At 42.6% G+C, this 22,684-nt stretch overlaps 1 protein-coding gene across 1 annotated transcript; it reads left to right on the forward strand.

Annotated features, from left to right (window-relative positions):
• Positions 1 to 17,219: 17,219 nt before the first annotated feature.
• Positions 17,220 to 22,638, forward strand: LOC133763985 (prostate and testis expressed protein 13-like). Its single transcript, XM_062197652.1, has 5 exons — positions 17,220 to 17,265; positions 17,797 to 17,937; positions 18,251 to 18,429; positions 18,582 to 18,633; positions 22,511 to 22,638. Exons 1-5 carry the CDS (start codon positions 17,220 to 17,222, stop codon positions 22,636 to 22,638), a joined length of 546 nt encoding a protein of 181 aa, XP_062053636.1.
• The last annotated feature ends 46 nt before the right edge of the window (positions 22,639 to 22,684 follow it).

Here is a 22,684-nt window from a genome sequence, read left to right on the forward strand (position 1 = left end):
CTGGCAGTGGGTGCATCTGCAGGCATGGCCCGAGAAGTCCACTACCAAGGCTTTGATTGGAGTTGTGTGTTGGAGTGGGCAGGAGACCAAGAACAGCTCCTTCCAGATGGCCTTTGAAGTCAGGAGCTCTGATGCAGAACAGACTGGTTTCTCGTGGACAGGCAAGCCGCTAGAAAATCAGTTCAACTATGGTTCACTGAGATGGGGTAAGAGCTGGGCCTGTGCAGCCCAGAATACCTGAAAGCCAGAGACACCTAAGAGGACTGCAGAGATCCCAGGAGGGCACTCTGCTGAAAAAGCTCGGGGTTCTCTTCTTCTGCCTTGCCCCTGTCTGCAGACTCCTCAGGGAGTTTCTGGGCATTTCAGAGTGCCATTCTGCATTCCAAACTCCTAGGCACAAGTCATTCTCTCGGAAGAACACCTATAGGGACTGGTGCAGAAGTGTGAGAAGGGTGCCTATTCCCAGACCAAGCCCAGAACAAGCACAATGGCCTAGATTTGGAACACAGAACACATCCTGCCAGCCCCTCTTTGCTTTCCCAAAGGCCTGATCCTGAGGAATCTCACATACCCCTGTCTAGGGAGGACAGAAACGCAACTCTAACTCTCCCCATCGCAAGTGATTGGAAGAGGGCACCCGTGTCAGAGACCGGCCTGATCACCAAGAATCACAAGTCTTAAATCCCCCATGAGCACATCTGTCAGCATTGCCCTGTTTTCTCGTTCTCCCAGGCTTCACTTCATTATTCAATGACAACTCTTGGTTCATTCTCTGTTCTATTTTCCTGAACTTTTTTCCCTACTGGACCTGTTCTCTCTAATTAATCATATGCTTCTCCCAACCGAACTCAGTGCCACAAATGTGGGGTTAATGAGTTTCTACGCCTCTGCTTAGTTTGAGCCAGAGAGAACAATTTCTAGAATGCAAATTGTTCCTATAATTACAACATGTTCCTACGCTTTCTTATGTTCTAGCTAAAAAGACAGGAGAGTCTGATATGCATTACGCCATGAGCCACAGTAGCACCAATGCCTACCTTTCTGATTGTCACTGGACAATAAGGAAACATTTTGCTCCCTCTCTTATCTCAAAGACTGTACTTAAAAATATCAAAGCTTTCTAATGTGGTTCCAAAAAAATATCAGTTTCAGAATTTCTGCCAGTTCTGATCTTTATAATCCCATGGATGGGCAATCACAGAACAAAAATTCTTGCTTGGAAAACAAAAAAGATTTCACTCTATTTTTCTATGTATCTGACACCAGTGCATCACCTGCAGGGGGAGAGTGAACATGGCAGGGCCTACTATCATCATGCATAGTAAGATGCACTGCTGTCTTTATGTGTAGCAGAAGTTTGTGCAGATCATATGGTATTTAAAAATAGGGATCCCTCCTTAATTTTGACTTAAACTGTTTGAACTGTCTCTGAGAAACAATTTTTAGAAGGTGGTAAGCTTTCTCTTTCTCTCTCTCTCTCTCTCTGTATGTGTGTGTGTGCGTGTGTGTGACTACAAGAGTATATGCATACCATTGTTCCCCGAAAACTGGGAAGATTGAGGAGAGACATCTGCACTACAATGATGAGTGATGATTTTAAGAGAAGAGGCCTTGACACGTGAACACACCACCCCTGCACTATCTGAATATGTCTTGCCATTCTCTGCTAGCCATAGGGTTTCTGATGAGAAGTCAGCTGTGAGTCTAATTGGAGATTCTCTGAAAGTAATATGGTGTTTCTCTTGTGCACATTTTAGGAACTTTTCTTTATGTTTTACTGTAGAGAGTCTGACTACAATATGTTGTGGTGAAGATCTTTTCTGGTCGTGTTTTTAGGAGTTCTATGTGCTTTCTGTACTTGCACATTCCTTTCTCCAAATTAGAGAAGTTTTTTGTAATTATATTTCTTTTTTTTTTACTTATTTTATTTTATTTTTGACAGGCAGAGTGGACAGTGAGAGAGAGAGACAGAGAGAAAGGTCTTCCTTTTCCATTGGTTCACCCCCCAATGGCCGCTACGGACACCTTGCTGTGGCCAGCGCACCACGCTGATCTGAAGCCAGGAGCCAGGTGCTTCTCCTGGTCTCCCATGCGGGTGCAGGGCCCAAGCACTTGGGCCATCCTCCACTGCACTGCTGGGCCACAGCAGAGAGTTGGACTGGAAGAGGGGCAACCGGGACAGAATCCAGTGCCCCAACCGGGACCTGAAACCAGTGTGCTGGTGCCGCAGGGGGAGGATTAGCCTATTGATCCGCGGCACCGGCCTGTAATTATTTTTCTAAAAAGGCCTTCTAATCCATTCTCTCTTCCATGTCTTCAGGAACTCTGAAGACCCATTGTTGGGTCATTTGATAGTATCCCATAAATCTCCAATACTGTCATAAATCTCCACTAATGTTTTTTATCTTTCTAATTTCCTCTTTTTTTTTTTTTGTCTGACTGTAAAATTCCCAGATATTTGTCTTCTAACTTGGTAATTCTTTCTTCTGCCTCACTAAGTGTGTTGTTAAGGCTTTCTACCACATTTTTTATTTGCTTTATTGAATTCTTCATTTCCAAAATTTCATTTTGATTTCTCTTTAAAATCTCAATTTCATGGGAAAAATTTTCTTTCCTGTCATGAATGGATTTCTTTAGTTCATGGATTTGCTTCTGATTACTTCTAAGTAACCCTACAATCAATTTTTTTAATTCCTTTTCTAGAATTTCTTCAGTCAATTCATCTTGACATTCTAGTATCTTTTGGGGGCATCATGTTGTATTCCTTACTCTCATTTCTTGAATTGCTGCATTTATTATTGTGCATTTGTGGAGATACTAGTTGGGTATTTTTCCCCTGTGATGGCTTTTATCTTTGAGTATGTTTCTGTGACTTAGTGGAGTGTCTGTGCTTCCCATGAATACCCAGAGGTATGTGCTGGATTTGGCCAGGGAGTTCTGTTCCGTGCTCCATGGTGAGGAGAGGGTCCAAGGTGACACCCAAGTTTGGTGTGGTAAAACTTACTTTAAAAAATAAGAAGGGAGGTTTGTTCTGCTCAGCTGACTTATTCACATGCTCACCCCTTCTCCTCAAAGTAGACCAAAGCGTGGGCACTAGCCTCAGTGGGTACAATGTTCAGCAGCACGGCCACAATAACAACACAAAGGATCCATGCAGTCCTCAGTGTGAACACAGAACCCACAGCAATGACCCTCACCAGGGAATCAGGGAGTGTCAAGCACATGGAGCTCCCAAAGTGACTGCCCAAAATCCCAGCTACACCCTGCAACCTCCCACATAGCCACAGTGTATTCACAGTCCTCTTTCTATTCTCCAAGCCAGACTCAGGTGTATCCTCTCAGCTAGTTGCTGGACACATGGACATGAGCAGGCACAGCTGTTACATATGTCCAAAATATTGCCTACTCTCTCTTGGCTAGCTAAAGGATGCTGGTGCTGGGTGGTCAGGGAGAGAGAAATGTGTCCCCTTTTTTTGCCTCTAATGGCAGGTACACTGTCTCCCAAAGGGCCCAAAGTCAGATTCACATCAGGATCTTCCCACAGCTTTATTCCCAGTGGCTTGGGTTGCTACAGTCTTGTCCCACTTCACTCTAAAAAGCTGGTACTGAGGCTCTCGTCAACTGGAGTCCAGAGTTGTGCACATCCACATAGATCCACATGGTTCCTCTAATTTGCATGGAGTTTCCTCTGGAGTTTTCACCCTAACACTTTCTGAGACCACACTCTCACTTTTTTTAAACTATCATCCCCTAGACTAGTGCAGTAAGTTCCCTCCCTATTCTGCCATCTTTGCAATGATTATTTAGAATATTGACAATGATAAGAAAGTGTTTCATATATGCTTATGGATATAATTAGTAGATGAGAGTCAAAGAATTCCTGGAATTGTCTAGCATCAAATTAAATAGAGGCTGTTATCAGTTTGCTAGGTCTTTTATAACAAAATACCAGAAACAATAATGTATAATGTATTTTCTCACAGTTCTGAAAAATGGAAGTCCAAGATCAAGGTGCCAGCAGCTTTGGTTTCTCTTGAGACCTCTCTCTTTCTTAAAGATGGACACCCTCTGAACGGGGCCTGAAGCCCCACTGGGGAAAGTTCACCAAGCTGACTGGAGGGGAGAAAAAAAACGAATAAATAAGGGGAACCAGCACGGACACTAGCCTCTCTCTACACTCACCTTACAAAGCCGAGCAAGACAAAGAGCAGGCACCATTTTACGTATGTAAAGTGGTGCCCGCCATTAGCAAAGCAGAAAAACCTGACTCTGGTAGGGAGAAATAACAGGAGGTTAGGATCTAGTTAAAGTGTGTGGAGCTAACGAACTGAGACTGTGAAAATCTGAGGGAGGGGCGAGAGAACTCACCGAGTACACAAACTCAGTAACCTTGGCAACCCAGTGAGACTGTGGAGAAATTTGAGACCACACTGAGGGCTGTATAAACTCTTTGTGTGGTCCCAGGGGTAGAGCAGACAGGGGCCAGATTTCATACATCACCTACCCTGAATTCCACTCAGCTGTGTGGAATTATTTCCCAACTGAGTCAAAAAAAAAAAAAATGGGGGAGAGAGAGAGAGCGAGTGAGAGAACAATCCGGGTGAGTCACCTTTGACACACCCTTAACCCTGAAGAACCAAACAGAGTTCTCTGGCAACACCCATCACAGCCTCTAAGTATCCATCAAAGGCAGACAGTCCACTTAATCTAGAGTCATAGTATAAAGAGAAAAAGCACCACAGCGAAGAAATCAAAGAATATCTCCACAATGTCAAACAACAAACGCAAAAACTAAGGTAAGAAGAACAAGGAAGACACTATGATGCCCCCAAATGAAAAGACACCCCAATTCAAGATTATGAAGATAATGAGATAGAAGAAATGCAAGAAGCAGATCTCAAAAAATTGATAAGAACATTAAGAAGTTCTCAAAAACAAATTCTTAAACTACAGAAATCCTTAATGGATAGAAAATCTCTCTCGTGAAAATGAAATATTAAGGAGGAATCAAAATGAAATGAAACAACTAGTAGAACATGAAACTGTGATAGTGACGAGAAATCATAATAATGAAGAATTCAATAGAGCAAATGACAAACACATTAGAGAGCCTTAAAAACAGAATGGGTGAAGCATAAGAGAGAATATCAGACTTAGAAGACATAGAACAGGAAAGAAAACAGTCAGGCAAGATGGTGGAATAGGAAGGGAGCACATTGACAGTCCGGGGAGAGACAGTTTAATAAAAGTGGAGATACTGCAGGTTCAAGGAAGAGTAGGGGAAGAAACAGCAAAGGAAACTCTTCCGGAACTAGTGATTCATAGTGGACCTGCGTGGAGAGCGTGGGAGCCCAAGTTCGGGACACCAGCGGCAGAATCAACACACCAGCACTGGAACGCGAGGTGAGCTGAACTTCAATAGCCCAAGACACCAGCGGGAAAAAGGAAAGAGGAGACTAGAGGGAATGAGGCTTGAAACGCCGTGGGGAAAAGTTCACCAGGCTAACTAGAAGAGAGGGAGAGAGGAAAAAAAAAGTGACTGATACGGACATGAGTTTCTCTCTCTCCGCTCACCTCTCAAAGGCGAGTAAGACAAAGAGCAGACGCCATTTTGGACATATGTTATAAGTAGGGCGACCTCAGGTCTGTACCGGCCCTGCGCCTAGCAGAAACACCTGACTCTAGGGGGAGGGGTGAAATAACAGGAGATTAGGATTTAATGAATGTGTGGTGCTAATGAACTGAGACTGTGAAAAAAGTGATGGTGGGGCCATCAAAGAAGGAGGTACCTTTCTCTGAAGGGAGGAGAGAACTTCCACTTTGACTATGACCCTGTCAGAATAAGATCAAAGTTGGCGAACCCTAAAGGCTTCCATAGCCTTGGCAACTCATGACTAGAGCCTAGGGAGATTACTGACGCCATAAACAAGAGTGTCAAATTGTTAAGTCAGCAACAGGAGTCACTGTGTACTTACATCTCATGTGGGATCTGTCCTTAATGTGTTGTCCAATGTGAAGTAATGCTATAACTAGTACTGAAACAGTATTTTTACACTTTGTGTTTCTGTGTGGGTGCAAACTGATGAAATCCTTACTTAGTATATACTGAATCGATCTTCTGTATATAAAGATAATTGAAAATGAAAAAAAACTTGGTTTTAAATTGGAAATTGAATAGAAAATTAATCAATTTTTAAAAAATATCATGTAAGATCTCTGTCCTTAATGTGTTGCACATTGTGATTTAATGCTATAACTAGTACTCCAACAGTATTTTTCACTTTGTGTTACTATGTGGGGGCAAACTGTTGAAATCGTTACCTAATATATACTAAACTGATCTTCTGTATATAAAGAGAATTGAAAATGAATCTTGATGTGAATGGAAGGGGAGAGGGAGTGGGAAAGAGGAGGGTTGCGGGTGGGAGGGAATTTTGGGAAGGGGGGAAGCCATTGTAATCCACAAGCTGTACTTTGGAAATAAATAAAAGTTTTTAAAAAATAGGAAAGTTTATGGTAGTAGGTGCTTACATCAAGAAATTGGAAAGGCACCAAATAAATGAGCTTTCAATTCATCTCAAGGATCTAGAAAATCTGCAACAAACCAGACCCAAATCTAGTAGAAGAAGAGAAATAATTAAAATCAGAGAAGAAATCAACAGGATTGAATCAAAAAAAAAAACCAAAAAAAAAAGCATTAAAAAGATCAGCAAAATGAAGAGCTGGTTTTTTGAAAAATAATTTAAAAAAATTAAACCCCATTGGCCCAACTAACTAAAAAACGAAGAGAAAAGACCCAAATCAATAAAATCAGAGATGAAAAAGGGAATGTAACAGCAGTCACTACAGAAATAAAAAAGAGTCATCAGAAATTACTACAAAAAGTTGTATGCCAGCAAACATGGAAATCTATCAGAAATGGATAGATTCCTGGACACATGCAACCTACCCAAATTGAACCAGGAAGACATAGAAAACATAAACAGACCCATAACTGACACAGAAATTGAAATACTAATAAAGGCCCTCCCAACAAAGAAAAGCCCAGGACCAGATGGATTCACTGCTGAATTCTACAAGGCATTTAAAGAAGAACTAACTCCAAGTCTTCTCAAACTATTCAGAACAATCGAAAGAGAGGGAATCCTCCCAAATTCTTTCTATGAAGCCAGCATCACCTTAATCCCTAAGCCTGAAAAAGATGCAGCATTGAAAGAAAATTACAGACCAATATCCCTGATGAACATAGATGCAAAAATCTTCAATAAAATTCTGGCCAATAGAATGCAACAACACATCAGAAACATCATCCACCCAGACCAAGTGAAAGTTCACAAACTCCGACCTTATTTTGACAAGGCCATAATCAAAGTGGAAGTTCTCTCCTCCCTTCAGAGAAAGGTATCTCGTTATTTGATAGGCTGTTCTTTCCACCGGGATCTCACTCACAGAGATCTTTCATTTATTTCATTTTTTGCCACAGTGTCTTGGCTTTCCTTGCCTAAAATACTCTCATTGGACTTTTAGCCAGATCCAAACGCCCTAAGGGCTGATTCCAAGGCCAAAGTGCTGCTTAGTGCATTTGTCATTCTATGAGTCTGCTGCATATCCCATGTCCCATGTTGAACTGTTCTCTCCTTTTTAATTCTCTCAATAATTGTTGCTGCTCCACTTCTAATCCAGCTCCCTGCTGATAGCCTTGGAAAAGCAGTGGAATGTGGTCCAAGTACTAGGGTCTCTGCCACCCATGTGGGATCATGAATGACACTCCTGTCTCCAGGCTTCTGCCTGGCCCACAGCCAGCAGTTGTGGCCATGTGGAGAAGGAACCAGCAGTCCAAAGAGAGTACTGGGGTATAAAATGCAGAATCACAAAGTGGTCAGAGAAGAGCTCTCTGGGGTTATAACATTAACAGAAAGAAGACTGAATATATGTGAAATGTGCAGCAGTGGGTGAGAAGGGTATGCAAAGGTCCAAAGGCAGCAGGAGCAGGTCTGGAATGGAGATGACAGGAGGAAATTAACAAAGAGTAGGGCTGGAGCTTAGTAAGAGAATGGGGAGAAGTTGGTAACTTTAGTTGCTGTGGAAACCTTAGAGAAAACACAGGAGTGAGCACCCTGACTGGGAGATGAGTGCAGTAATCCAGGCTGCAGATGACGGCACTGGGAGGAGACGTCTAAAGCACGTGCAGTAGATTGTGGATGCATAACTCATTACCTATCAGGAGAGAGTCCCGGGTTTCTGGTATATGCAACTTGGTGGAACTGTCACTGCTCACTTGGGGAAACATAGCTGAGGAATTTTGGAGGGGTGGCATAGAGAAGGAAGACCACAGTTCAACTAGAACAAATTACATTAAGAGTAGTAAGACATTAAATGAAAATGGTAAAAGTCGGCAGTCGTTACTTGACCATGTAGCTCAGGATATAAGCTGGTTTTGGAATACAAAAATAGAGTGGAGTCAGCAGCATACAGATGGGATAGGATGGTACAGACATGAAGATGCAAATGTTCTTTCAGGGAAGAATTTATTTTTAAAAACATTTATTTATTTACTTATTTGTTTGTTTGAAAGGCAGAATTACACACAGAAATAGAGACAGAGACAAAGATCTTCCATCCACTGCTTCACTCCTCAAATGACCATCACAACTTGGATGGGGCAGGCCAAATCCAGGAGCCTGGCACTCCATCTGGGGTTCCCATGCTGTCGTTGATGCCAGGGCCCAAGAGTGTGGGCCATTTTCCGCTGCTGTCCCAGGCACATTAGCGGGGAGCTGCAGCAAAAGTGGAGCAGATTGAACAAGAATCCTGCACCCATATGAGATGCACGTGTAGTAGCGGGCAGTTTAACCTGCTGCATCACAATGCTGGCCCTTAGAGGAGGAATTTAGATTAAAAAAATAGAACAGAATCTGGGCCAGAGCTGTGGCATAGGAGGTAAAGCCACCGCCTGCAGTGCTGGCATCCCATCTGAGCACCAGTTCGAGACCCAGCTGCTCCACTTCTAATCCAGCTCTCTGATGTGGCCTGGGAAAACAGTAAAAGATAGCCCAAGTTCTTGGGCCTCTGCCACCCACATGGGAGACCTGGAAGAATCTCCTGGCTCCAGATCAATGCAGCTCTGCCCGTTGCAGCCATCTGGGGAATGAAGCAGCAGATGGAAGACCTCTCTCTCTCTCTCTCTCTCTCTCTCTCTTTCTCTCTCTCTCTCTCTGCCTCTTTGTATCTCTGCCTTTCAAATAAATGGATAAATCTTAAATAAATAGATAATTTTTTAAAAAATAGAAAAGAATTGATAGCTATGTCCTAAAGAATGCCAAAATTTGGAGTTTGGATGGAAGAGATTAAGAAATATTACATTTGTGCTGCTTTCTTTTTTTTTTTCTTTTCTTTGCTTTTTGACAGGCAGAGTGAATAGTGAGAGAGAGAGACAGAGAGAAAGGTCTTCCTTTTTGCCATTGGTTCACCCTCCAATGGCCACTGCGGCTGGCGCATCTCACTGATCCGAAGCCGGGAGCCAGGTGCTTCTCCTGGTCTCCCATGCGGGTGCAGGGCCCAAGCACTTGGGCCATCCTCCACTGCCTTCCCGGGCCATAGCAGAAAGCTGGCCTAGAAGAGGGGCAACCGGGATAGAATCCGGTGCCCCAACCGGGACTAGAACCCGGTGTGCTGGCGCCGCAAGGCAGAGGATTAGCCTGTTAAGCCACAGTGCCGGCCTTGTGCTGCTTTCTAAAGGATTAAATTTGACATTCCTACATACATCTTTAATTTATTTCAGGATATTTTCAATTATTTTTACCAATGAAGATAGAATTTCAGCAAACTCTAACTCACTTAAACTAACATGGCTTGTTTTATTGTTGCAGTGGTTTAAACTCAGCCCAGCGAAGGAAACAACAGCAAGCCTGAGGATGCACCAGTAACAAATTCCATGACTGAAATAAAAAGAGAAAATTAAGACACAACAGACAATCTGAAACCTGTAGAACAATTAGAAAAAGTCTAAAACATACATCCTGGTAGTGTCATAGGAGAAGAAACAAAGGAGCAGGGAAATTATTCAGAATAAGGATGACCTAGAATTTTCTGAAATTAATTATTGACAGCAAGCCACAGATCCAAGGAGTTTAGAGAATTACCAAGGGATTTCATAGATGAAAGAATAGGGAGGGAGCCTACTGCTGTAGGCTTGGGAAAGATAAAAGAAAGTGGAGAGACTGTGTACTAAGGGGATAGTTAAGGGGGAATGGCAGTGAAAATTCTATGGAAGGATGAGGAATGCTGTGGATCTCCGAGGAGAGTGTGGATATGGAATATGAGCATGGCCACGACACAGGACCTCAGCAGCTGAGAGCCTGAGAGAGTACCAGCTTTGGGGAGTGAGGTGAGATCAGACTGCAGCAGCTGGGGTCACTGGTGATAGGGACAGAGGAGAGCCTGCCATGAGTCTGGTCTGGAGCCCTGTGTGAGACAGTACCTGCTACCCTAGTAAAGGGGGCATGTTTTCTCTTCCCATCCCCCCAAAAACAGTGCCCAGCAACCAGCTGAGAGAGGGAAGGTGCCATTTTTGACACACATCACAGTTTTTCCAGCTCTTGTACACATACCCAGCAACTGGCAAAGACAAGACACTATCCTGTCAGCAGCTGTGGCAGCAGCTCAGGTGTGTGCACCCAGAAACCAGTGGAGAGAACCACCATCGTGAAATGAGATGGGGCTGAAACCCTACATATCCTTTGCATGCATGCATGCAATTCAGGGATTTTCCCAAAGGGAAAAATCCACGTTCCCCATTGACTTTGAGTCTGGCTGGGAGAATTGTCAGAAAGGAGCAGGGAAATTATTGAGAATAAGGATGACTATGAGGTGCCCTCAGCACCTCGATGTATCATGTACCCCAGGGCTCAGCTTATTTGGAGCCCCCACAGGCAGAAGGATCTGGGAACTTCTCTGCCTCTCTGTGGATGGGACAGTCTAGTGGGGTGAAATGGATCCTAAGAACCCCATAGTTGTGGGAGCCTTGTGTGCTGAGACTGGGAATCTAACTGCACGAGATGGTGAGGGTGGAGCCTTGTCTCTGGACAATCACGGTAAGCGGCTCCACACACACTCAGAGCCCCCTGAATGCCTGAGTGGGTCACTAAGAGGCAGTCCATGCTCACACAGAGGACTGCACAGGTCCTTTGTGTGGTTCTTCTGGCAGCCGGGATCAGCGTTACACCCACTGCAGGCTAACACCTGAGCCTTGATCACCTTGGAAGAGAGGAGGGGAGGGTGTAACTACGCAACAGAGCGGATCAACCCCTCTTTGCTGATTAAAAAAAAAAAGAGGAGACATGGCACAACCAACTTTGGTGTCACCCTGGTGTCCCCCACCCCAGAGCACTGACCAGAGCTCCCTGGCCACACACAGCACATGCCTCTGGGTATTCCCTGAAATACTACACACTCCACTAAACCCCAGAGGCATAGTCCAGACATAAAAGCCATTAGAGGAAAAAAATAGAAATATTTCTAAAATTGTCTAAAAATAAAGGCAGGATTAAAGAAAAAAGAATAAGCACAGGCAACCAATGCCAAAATTGACAAATGGGATTACTTCAAGCTGAGAAGATTCTGCACAGCAAAAGAACACTCAGCAAAGTGAAGACACAACCCATGGAATAGGAGGAAATATTTGCAAACTATGCAACTGATAAAGGGTTGATATCCAGACTGTCAAAAGAACTCAGAAAATCCAACGTATATTATATTATATACTATATATTATATATATTATATACTATATAATATATCATATATATTATATACTATATAATTATATAGTATATTATATTATATAGTATAGTATATTATATAGTATATTATATACTATATAATTATATAGTATATTATATATAACGTACAATGTATTATATATTATGTTATATATTCTATGTTATATTATATAATATATAATAATATTTGATATACTATATAATATATTATATAAATATAATACGTATTATATAATATACAAGTATATATAATATATTTTATAATATAATATTTACTATATAATATATTACATTATTCTATTATGTTATATAATTTTATGTATTATATTATAATATATAATATATACATATGTACAATATATTATATATGAAATATATAACATATTAATATATGATACATATATATGTACAATATATTATATATGAAATATATAATATATTAATATATAATACATATTTATATGTGTTATATTATATATTATAATGTAATAAATTATAATGAATAATTACATTATTCATTATATAATTTATTTTATATTTTATATTATACATTATTATATGTTGCATATTATACAATATAATATATACTATATAATATAAAACATTATATATAATGTAATCATATATAATAAATATGATTATACAAAAAATAATATATGTTATATGGTATATATCTACTATATAGTATAAAATTATATATATAATATATTTACTATATAGTATAAAATAATATATATAATATATATTATAATATATAATATATTTTAAAAATGATACCCTGTCATTTGAAAGAAACTGGATGCAACTGGAAACCATTATACATAGCAATGTAAGCCAGTCTCAAAATGACAACAATCGGCCTGTGCCACAGCTCACTTGACTAATCCCCCGCGTGCGTCACCAGCACCCAGGGTTCTAGTCCCGGTTGGGTTGCCGGATTCTGTCCCGGTTGCTCCTCTTCCAGGCCAGCTCTCTGCTGTGGCCCAGGAGGGCAGTGGAGGATGGCCCAAGTCCTTGGGCCCTGCACCCACATGGGAGACCAGGAGAAGCACCTGACTCCTGGCTTCAGATCAGCGAGGTGCACTGGTTGTAGCGGCCATTTTGGGGGTGAACCAATGGAAGGAAGACATTTCTCTCTCTCTCTCTCTCTCTCTCTCTCACTGTCTAACTCTGCCTGTCAAAAAAAAAAAAAAAAAAGACAACAATCGTAGGTTTTCCCTGAACAGTGGTAACTAGTAGAGTACCTAAAAGGTAATCTATGGAGATGAAATTAACACGTTGAGACGCTATCAATTTAAGCAGCCCTTGTTTCAACTGTGAGGAACATGGCTTTTTTATTCTTTCAAACTATGTTGAACACTTTACTTAGTGGAGGAATCAACTTATGAGTAAAAAGTTAAATGAAAATAGATCTTTGCAAAATATAATTGGAATAGGAAAATGAGGAAGAAGAGAGGGAGCATGGGTAGGAAGTAAGGTAGAGTGGCAGGTAATACTATGTTATTAAATACATACATTCTGAAGCACATGAATTTGTATACATCAAATAAAATTTTTAAAATTTTAAAAATAAAAAGAGGGATGACAGAGAGAAGAAACCAGAGATTGCCAGCCAACCATGAAGTGAAGCCTGGGAGAATGAGAAAACAGGGCAATGCTGACAGATGTGCTCATGGGGGATTTAAGACTTGTGATTCTTGGTGATCAGGCTGGTCTCTGACACGGGTGCCCTCTTCCAATCATTTGCAATGGGGAGAGTTAGAGTTACGTTTCTGTCCTCCCAAGACAGGGGTATGTGAGATTCCTCAGGATCAGGCCTTTGGGAAAGCAAAGAGGGGCTGGCAGGATGTGTTCTGTGTTCCAAATCTAGGCCATTGTGCTTGTTCTGGGCTTGGTCTGGGAATAGGCACCAATTTCCCACGTCTGCACCAGTCCCTATAGGTGTTCTTCCGAGAGAATGACTTGTGCCTAGGAGTTTGGAATGCAGAATGGCACTCTGAAATGCTAAGAAACTCCCTGAGGAGTCTGCAGACAGGGGCAAGGCAGAAGAAGAGAACCCCGAGCTTTTTCAGCAGAGCGCCCTCCTGGGATCTCTGCAGTCCTCTTATGTGTCTCTGGCTTTCAGGTATTCTGGGCTGCACAGGCCCAGCTCTTACCCCATCTCAGTGAACCATAGTTGAACTGATTTTCTAGCGGCTTGCCTGTCCACGAGAAACCAGTCTGTTCTGCATCAGAGCTCCTGACTTCAAAGGCCATCTGGAAGGAGCTGTTCTTGGTCTCCTGCCCACTCCAACACACAACTCCAATCAAAGCCTTGGTAGTGGACTTCTCGGGCCATGCCTGCAGATGCACCCACTGCCAGATTCTTTCTCTTCCTACGGCACAGCACTACCTGTAGGCCCTGGCCACTGCCCGACCAGAAGGACACCTCTATGAGTGGCCTGAGTGGCCTGACACATCTAATTACTCTGGCTGCAGGGTCTGTATGGCTCCCAAGAATTTCAAATTCCAAGTCTTCTATTATCTTATTCTGTATTTTGGGTCTTGGCACAGGGAGTACAAGTGAAGGAGCACTCAGTTTAGTTTTGCTGGAGGAAACAAAAAATGATTCCCATACAACTTTTGTTGCATGCAATGGGTCTTCCTTTTCCACTCGGGCACTGCAAAGAACCGGTGGTCAATATGATCACAGTAAGTAGCCCAGGGATTTTCTCAGGGAAGAAAAACACCTAAGAAGATGTGACCCCCAGTCCCTCTTCTCCAGTCTGACTGCAGTTGTAAGGGTGTAGGAGGTACATCTAGCCCAGCAGTCACGGCAAATAGCTTGAGGACAGCAGAGGGGGCAGCTTGTAGGACTCTCATTCCAGTTCTCGTCATCCCAGATGTGGAGCTTGTGCTGCACTGAGGGCCTGGAGGTCGAGGGGGCCTTCGAGAGCTTCTCAAGGGTTAATGGACTCAGGGAGAGGCCCCCTCAGAGGCCCCCTCAGGGGCTGAGGTCCTGGTGGCTCACTTGCGGCAGAGCCACGGGGGAAGGGGCCGTGGAGGAACTTTTCAGAAGAGTTCTGGCAAACAAAGTTGCTCTGGTATTTGGGCCTTTCCACAGTTATTTTTACCAAATTCACTAAGTTAAGCTCTTGTACTGGGCCTGGGGCAGGAGCTGAACTGTGGAAGTGGTGGTGGGGGGAGACTTAGAATCCATCTCTGGCCCTATTTCATATTCAAAGGCCCCGACTTGGTCAACATACCCCCTCAACATTTCCTTTGTGGAGGCATTTTAACGTGAGTCCTGCTTCTGATGTGAAACTGGACCTTAGACTCTATGGTTCCTCTGCTCTCACATCTGAGTCTAGAGAGCTTGGAGGGCTGTGAAGAGAAGGGAAATGGGGCTTGGACACGAAGTGCCTTGAGCTGACCTTGCAGGAGGAGATGGAGAGCCAAGATTTCAGGGGTGGGATCCAGGCAGGTAGGGCAACTGGACCTCAGTTAGACCTGAGCGAGTCCTTGTCTTCACCTATTCGGTCACAGAGGCTCGGGGAAGGTCAATAACCAGTCTCAAGTCACACAGCTGGTGGGAGCATCATTACTTCCATCCCAGGGCACGGAAGACTTTCCATATAGTCGGGATTATGGTGAAGCGCTCTGTGATGAATGCATTTGGATACATGATTCCCTCACTCCCCACTACAGGGCAATCTACCTCCCTCCTGGACTGATGCCAAGTGAAGGCCAGCGATTTCATCCTTTGTAGTTGGACCAGGGACTGTCAGGATAAAGATTTTACACAATTCCCCTGCCTTCGTACCTTCCCAGTGTTTATTCTTGCTGTACATTTGCCCATCAAATATCCTGAGGATCTGCTATGTACAGGAAGTGACTGCAGATACCAAAGAGAAAAGAATGAGTGGAATTTCAGAGTGAAAGCAGTCATAAGGTTTCCTGCTCCTGAGGGGAGAGAAACAAAATGCACAAAACCAAGGAAATTGCAGAGTGACAAATCGTGTTAAGTACCCTGATCAGGGTACTTTGTTCTTGTATTGAGATGGAGACCAGGAGATTCCTCATGGAGCCAGTGGATACTGATAGGAGAAAGAGGAGGAAATCTGCTGGAGGAAGTAAGGGAAAAGCATACAACCATTGGAAAACTCATTTCTTTATTTCTTTTTTTTACAAGACTTTTATTTAATAAATATAAATTTCAAAAGTACAACTTTTGGATTATATCTGTTTTCCCCCTTATAACCACACTCCCACCCACAAACCTTCCCATGTCCTACTCCCTCTCCCATCCCATTCTTCATAAGATTCATTTTTAATATTCTTTATATACAGAAATTCAACTTAGTATATACTAAGTAAAGATTTCAACAGAGGGAAAACTCATTTCTTGTTCTCCCTAACTTTCCCTGCTCATGCTATTTCTAGAGATCATTGTAAATATATCTACATTGCCCTCTCTTCAATACTAATGTAAGTCTCTCCAGCTGGAATCATTCATGGTCTATGTTTCTCTTGAAAAAAGTCATTGGCGTGGCCCAGCATTGTTGCACAGTGGGTTAAGCAGCTGCTTGCCATGCCAGGCATCCCATGTTGGAAAGCTGGGTAGAGTCGCAGCTTCTCTGCTTCTGATCCAGCTATCTGCTAATGTGCCTGGGAAGACAGAAAAGGTATTCCAGATACTTGGACCCTTGCCACGCACATGGAGATCCAGCTGGAATTCCAGGATCCAGGCTGCTTGGATGACATTTTGAGAGTGAACCAGCAGATGGAAAATCTCTGTCTCCCTCTTTCTATCACTCTGCCTTTCAAATAATACATATATCTTTTCCAAAAAATCAATGAGTAAAGCACAGGTGAAACCAAGGTGACGTCCACCCTCCTCTCTTCTTCCTCTGCCGCCCTAACCACCCCTCAGACAGGGACTGAGCGGTCAGACGTAGCTGGACTGCTGTGCTTTGGCCCGAGGCCACACGCTGTGTGAGGCATGTTGTCCTGATGGAGGGCACACCAAGCTGAGAACCCAGGGTGCTGTTGTATGCTGAATGGGACTAAGTCACTCACTCTCAGGTGCTCGGTGACTCCGGATCTGTTATACTTGAAAGGATGTCATGTGCATGTAGAATTAGACACATTTGTGAAGACTATCAATTGGAGAAAAGACTCCTAACACAGAAGAGAAGGACTGTACACTAGCATGAGTTAATCTCTTGGGATAGATTAATAAATTGAAATGTGGTGTCTCAGTGGGCTGAGTGCCAAATAGCTGGAGGAATTCAAACACAGACAGGATGTACCCTCTTCTAAGAACGTTGTAGAGAGGAATTAGGTGGTTTGATCTGAAATTTATGACTCTCTGACTCTATGGGGATGCCTCAGGGCAGGTGGTGGGAATAAATACAGCTGGAATCTACCGCTAGGACCTTCTCAAAAATGGGCTCCCACATGTTCCGGTTGTTTCTCCTGGGCATATTCATAGTTCTCTTCATTGGTGAGAAAAAGGGATGCAGGGATGCATGACAAGAGAATGTATGGGGAGGAAGAAAGTGGTTTCTACAAAAGGCTTTTATGTTTGTGTAAAAGTATTGATGGAGAACTTTTCTTCTTCTCTTCACAGGAGACAGAGTCCTGACAAACAAACGTATGGTGTAGTAGACCTGCAATTCTTGGATAAATAATTTCACAATGAGAGGGATCATCATTTAGTTTTTGCACAATCTCTCTCTCTCTCTCTCTCTCTCTCTCTCTCTCTCTCTCACTGATTACCATCTACTCTCCTCACTCATTACTGTAGTATCTTCATTCTGTTCCATACTTGCAATGGATGGTCCTTGATTCCTTTGGGGGAGTATTGGTCATAGCTGTCACCAGTCAAGGGACAATACAACACAAGTTCAGAGGAGTGTCCACTTCCCTTTTGGCATGTCTATGACCCTAGTATAAATGTTTACAAGTGGGGATAGACTTGTACAGCATGATTACTTTCCTGGAGCCCTTCTGTAAAGCCTCCTTATTTTTTCAGTTATTCGGTTTTGCAATCGATGTGATCACTTTGATGGAGCCATATGCCACGGTGGCATGAAAAGTTGCTGGAAGTTTAATGTGTACTCGACAAACAAGAGTTGTGCCACAAATCACTATTACTATAGTGATCGCTTTTCAGGTAAGCAAGGTTACAGAGAGACACACATATCATCAGTGGTGCCCACAGTACTGACAATCAAGGTGTAGCGGGAACCTGGGTTTATGAGACTAGTTGAGGATATGGGATTCTCCATACACCAACCTGGTCATAGGAGCTACACGGGAGGCAGATGTCTTGCCTGGTTACATCTAGGGAGACATAAATGAGATTTAGACACAGCCTTGAGGTCCATTCTTGTCTATCGAAACCTGAAGAGATTCTGGATAGAAGCCATTCCTAGGAAAATGAGGAGATGAGGCAATGTGGTCACATTTGCTTTTCTTCTCTTTAGGTTTATACCTATTTCGTTATACAACATTGAATTGTAAGGTTTGTGAAGAGGGAATGTTCCAACTACTTCATGATGTCCTGAGAGAAACCCATTGCTGCACGGAAAGAGACAGGTGTAATGATGGCAGAAATAATGAAGAGATTTCAAGATTAGTCAGAGAAGAAGATATAGATACATCTGTAAAATAATAGTTATATATAAGAATATAAATGACAATTATGATTTTTAGACTGTATCTCCCTGAAGTCTGGGCCTTTCCTTACCCAAAAGCAACATTATCACCTTGTATTTTCTCAAAGTCTAGACTCTACTTTCTTCTCTATCCCAGTAGTTCTACCTACAGACACTCTATCTTTCCAGTGTGTATGATCCAATAGGAAAAGGTAAAGTCATAGGTCAAAAAACAAATTTTTACTCTCGGCTGGATTCTCCAGTCTTTCCTATCTGATGCCTTCTGGCAATCTTTACTTACCTGAGCTAATTCAAATGCTAAACCTCAGCTAAAATGCTAAACCTGGGCTAAAATCAAAATTTTAACATATGTTACAATGGGAATAAAGTATTTTCCTTGTAGATCTTCTGGAAGAATATGAGAGGAAAGCAGACTGGATAGAAATGTAGGGTCAAGGAATCACAGGAAATGTGAGGAGAAATATCTGGGAGGAGAGTAGAAGATGTATGTGGCAGGGGCTATAGAAGGGGCTTGTATATTGCATGAGTTTGGGAAAGTCAAGATGAAATTAGGTGGTGTTCTCTAATTGAAGTGACAGGAAGAGTCAATGCACTTATGCGAGTAATAGAGCCTGTCAGCGTTTTTGGGGAAGTGTGCTGACCACAGCTATTCTAGTCTTCACTGCTCTAGGCCACTGTGTTTCTAATCATCCTTCCTTGCTGTCATGGCCAACGTTAAATGTAACAGGAGAGCTCTTGGCACTTGGCTGAATATCAGCTCATTACTTCGTGTTTTGATGTGAAAGCTACTTATCCTCAAAATATTCCAATACTACCTTGCATTTGGTGTGCTCATTAATAAAAGCTGAGTTTTTTCATCTATTGACACACTTTTGCAACAGAAAATATCGAGTGAGATTATCAGATATTCATCAGTTATTTTCTTAACAAACATACCAAGACATGAAGTGAAAAAGTTAATCTATCCACTCACTTTGGATTTACAGTTTTGTCAAGTTAACTTTCTTATTTGTTAGAATCTACAGACACTAATGTATCTATTTTTAGCCACATAACTATACACTCAAAAATAATATTACCTCAGATTTCATTGGATATCTCTTGAAATACAGGATTGTGAGTGAGTTGATATTTATAATGCTATTTTTACATAGATAGAATAACATATTTAAATCTACAAATTAATCTTAAAAGTTTTGCTATATATGCCTGATTGAATTTTCTCCAAAGAATACAGTGTTAGACTGACTGCTATGCTTAACATCATGAGAAGCAGAAAATATGGTAGATGCTTCAATTCGGGGCTAGTTAATTATTTTATTTGGACAAAAAGGAGACACTGGCTATAGGTTCTGAAGCAGAAATGATTCATGAAGAGTTACTGCGATGTGTAGCTAGTGCCTAGAATTGTCACAGGCAGTAAATTATGTTGAAACAAAAACTATGTTTAGAGAAAAGATACAGCATACTGTTGAACAAAGGAAGTGGTAGCAGGAAGAGTCATAGTTAGATGCTGAGTGACTGACACCTACCAATCACTAAGCATGAAGTGAAGATTGATAAACCACTGGGGTAAAGCCTCCAGTGTTAACCAGTCAGTTCCAATGTTCCTGAACCTGGCCTTAGCATGTTTCTTGTCTTGCATCTCCATGAAATTTTGGCTATATTGTCTCATGTTACAATTATCCCTGCACCCTTTCCCTCCTTTTAATTTTCTTGGTTCAGTTGGAGTCAATGTCTCTTATTAACAATAAAAATGGGGGGGGGGGCGCAAGATGGTGGTATAGCAACAGGATGTCCTGAGTCACCCAGTGCAAAATAGATAGTAAGAAGAAGGGATACAAGCCAGCAACAGAGCCATGAGAATTTCACGCAGAGAAGACCAAGAGTCCAACAGAGACTGGGCAGGTCCACCCTAAGGGAGTAAAAAAGAAAGGGAAGTGGTGGAGGTGCAGCAGAGGTGTGGCTGAGAAGCCAAAGGGGAGACTGACACCTCCCCTGCAGCAGACCAGGTGAGATGCAAAGTCCCCAGACAAAGGAGCTGCGGATAGCAGCGGGCTGTGGAGCCTGGTAAACTGCATTTGAAGTTCCAAGTGGGAAGAAAGAGAGGGTATAGGGGAACAAACAGAGTTTTGGCGTGCCCCTGTCCATCTATGTCTTCCCCCTACCCCAACCGGACCTGCAGCTGACTGGGAGAAGTTACATTGCTCGTTTACATCTTCGAATGTAAGCAGGGGGCTACAGCATTTGCCTCCTGTGCACACGACCATCAATTGTGGGGGCCACTTCACCACACCCCCCACCCAGAAATGAAGATCACAACATTTTCAGAGTAATTCCCCCCAACCAAGCAAGTTGCACAACAAGAAGTCCTAAATATCAAAATCTCTGCCTTGTTTCATGCACCATGAGAAACGAGCCCAGCCGCAGTAGGTGGGGATTAGTGCACCAGAGCGCTGGTACCCGCCCCACTGTGATCAAGATGTGTGCAGGAATGTGGAGGCAGAGCTGCGTGCTTCCAGCTGCAACACACAGACACATAGCAGCTCATAGCAGAGGGAAATCTCACCACAAGCACAAAGACACATATTAAAGAGAAAAGCAATGACAAATGCTGAAAACAAAGGAAAAAACTTAAATAAGAATAAGGAAAACACTATGAGCCCCCTAAAGGAACACTACAACTCTCCAATAATAGAAACTGAAGAAGAGATTGAGGATATGTTAAAAATGGAATTCAGAAAATTGTCATATTGGTTAGAATCAATCAGAAACAAATTTATGATCTAAATGAAAAGAGCTCAAGAAACTCAACAACGAAACAAATAATTCAGTTAAGAAATGGGCAAAGGACTTTAACTGGCAATTTTCAAAAGAGGAACTCTAAATGGCCAAAAGATACATGAAAAATGCTCAGGATCACTAGCCATAAGGGAATTGTGAATCAAAACCACAATTGAGATTTCACCCCACTGCCCTTAGAAAGGGTTTCATACAGAAATTGATAAACTACAAATGCTGGTGAGGATGTAGGGGAAAAGGTACCCTAATCAACTATTTGTGGGAATGTAAAGTTTTCCAGGTACTGTGGAAGACAATATGGAGATACCTCAGAAATCTCAATATAGACCTACTATATGGCCCAGCATTCTCAGTCCTGGGAATTTAACCAAGAGGAATGAAATCAAATGTGAAATAGTTATCTGTACCCCCACGTTCATTGCTGCTCAATTCAGAATAGCTCAGACATGGAATCACCTCCAGAAGTCTGTCAACTGAAGACTGGATAAAGAAATTATGGGAGGGGGGCGGCGCTGTGGCATAGTGGGTAAAGCCGCTGCCAGTGTTGCCAGCATCCCACGTGGGCACAGGTTTGAGCCCCAGCTGCTCTACTTCCAATCCAGCTCTCTGCTATGGCCTGGGAAGAAGATGGCCCAAGTCCTTGGGCCCCCGCACCCACACGGGAGACCTGGAAGAAGCTCCAGGCTCCTGACTTCGGATCAGATCTGCTCCAGCCATGCAGCCACTTGGGGAGTGAACTAGTGGATGGAAGACCTCTGTGTGTGTGTGTGTCTGTAATTCTACCTTCCAAATAAATAAATAATTTTTTATTTTAAAACTTTATTTCTGCAAAGCCAATCAAGAAAGTTTTGGAAGGAAAAAGTGTAAAAGTTATTGTTGCATATTTGGGAACAGCAAGCACTTAGTTTGAGAAAATGAGGACTTAAACAGTTGAACCCAAGGCAGTAGTACCCTGCTACTTAGGATCTTAAAACAATGATGATGTTCTTTCTTATGCAACATTCTTTTCTTCCCTAACAGCTACAATATGATACAGTACGCAATAGCTCAGGTCAAAGTGCTAGAATCAGAGGGTGAAGACCGCCATCAGCCATCCCACTTCACAATTCTTACTATACAATGCCTTTCGGTGCTTGATAAGTCAAGCATTCTTCCATGTTACCATTACATTCAACAGGAAACTTCTCACACTTTGGGTTTAAGATCCTTGTCCCTCCAGTTCCAATGTTGTGACTTCTGACTCTGATGATTTTTTTATATTTACAGTGAGAGAGAAGAGCGCCTCAGACCTCGGTATCCGTGAGCTAGGAGAGGCAGAAGAGAAAGGCGCAGCGTCTGGGGCAGAACCCAGGCAGCGAGACGGAGCTCAGGCTTTGAAAGCTAAGATTGCGTGACACGCCAACAAAAAGGCAGGTGCACCAGCGGTCGGGCTGCGCTTGT

The sequence above is a fragment of the Lepus europaeus genome, chromosome 7 (genome assembly GCF_033115175.1).
Source record: "Lepus europaeus isolate LE1 chromosome 7, mLepTim1.pri, whole genome shotgun sequence".
Classification (NCBI taxonomy): domain Eukaryota; kingdom Metazoa; phylum Chordata; class Mammalia; order Lagomorpha; family Leporidae; genus Lepus; species Lepus europaeus.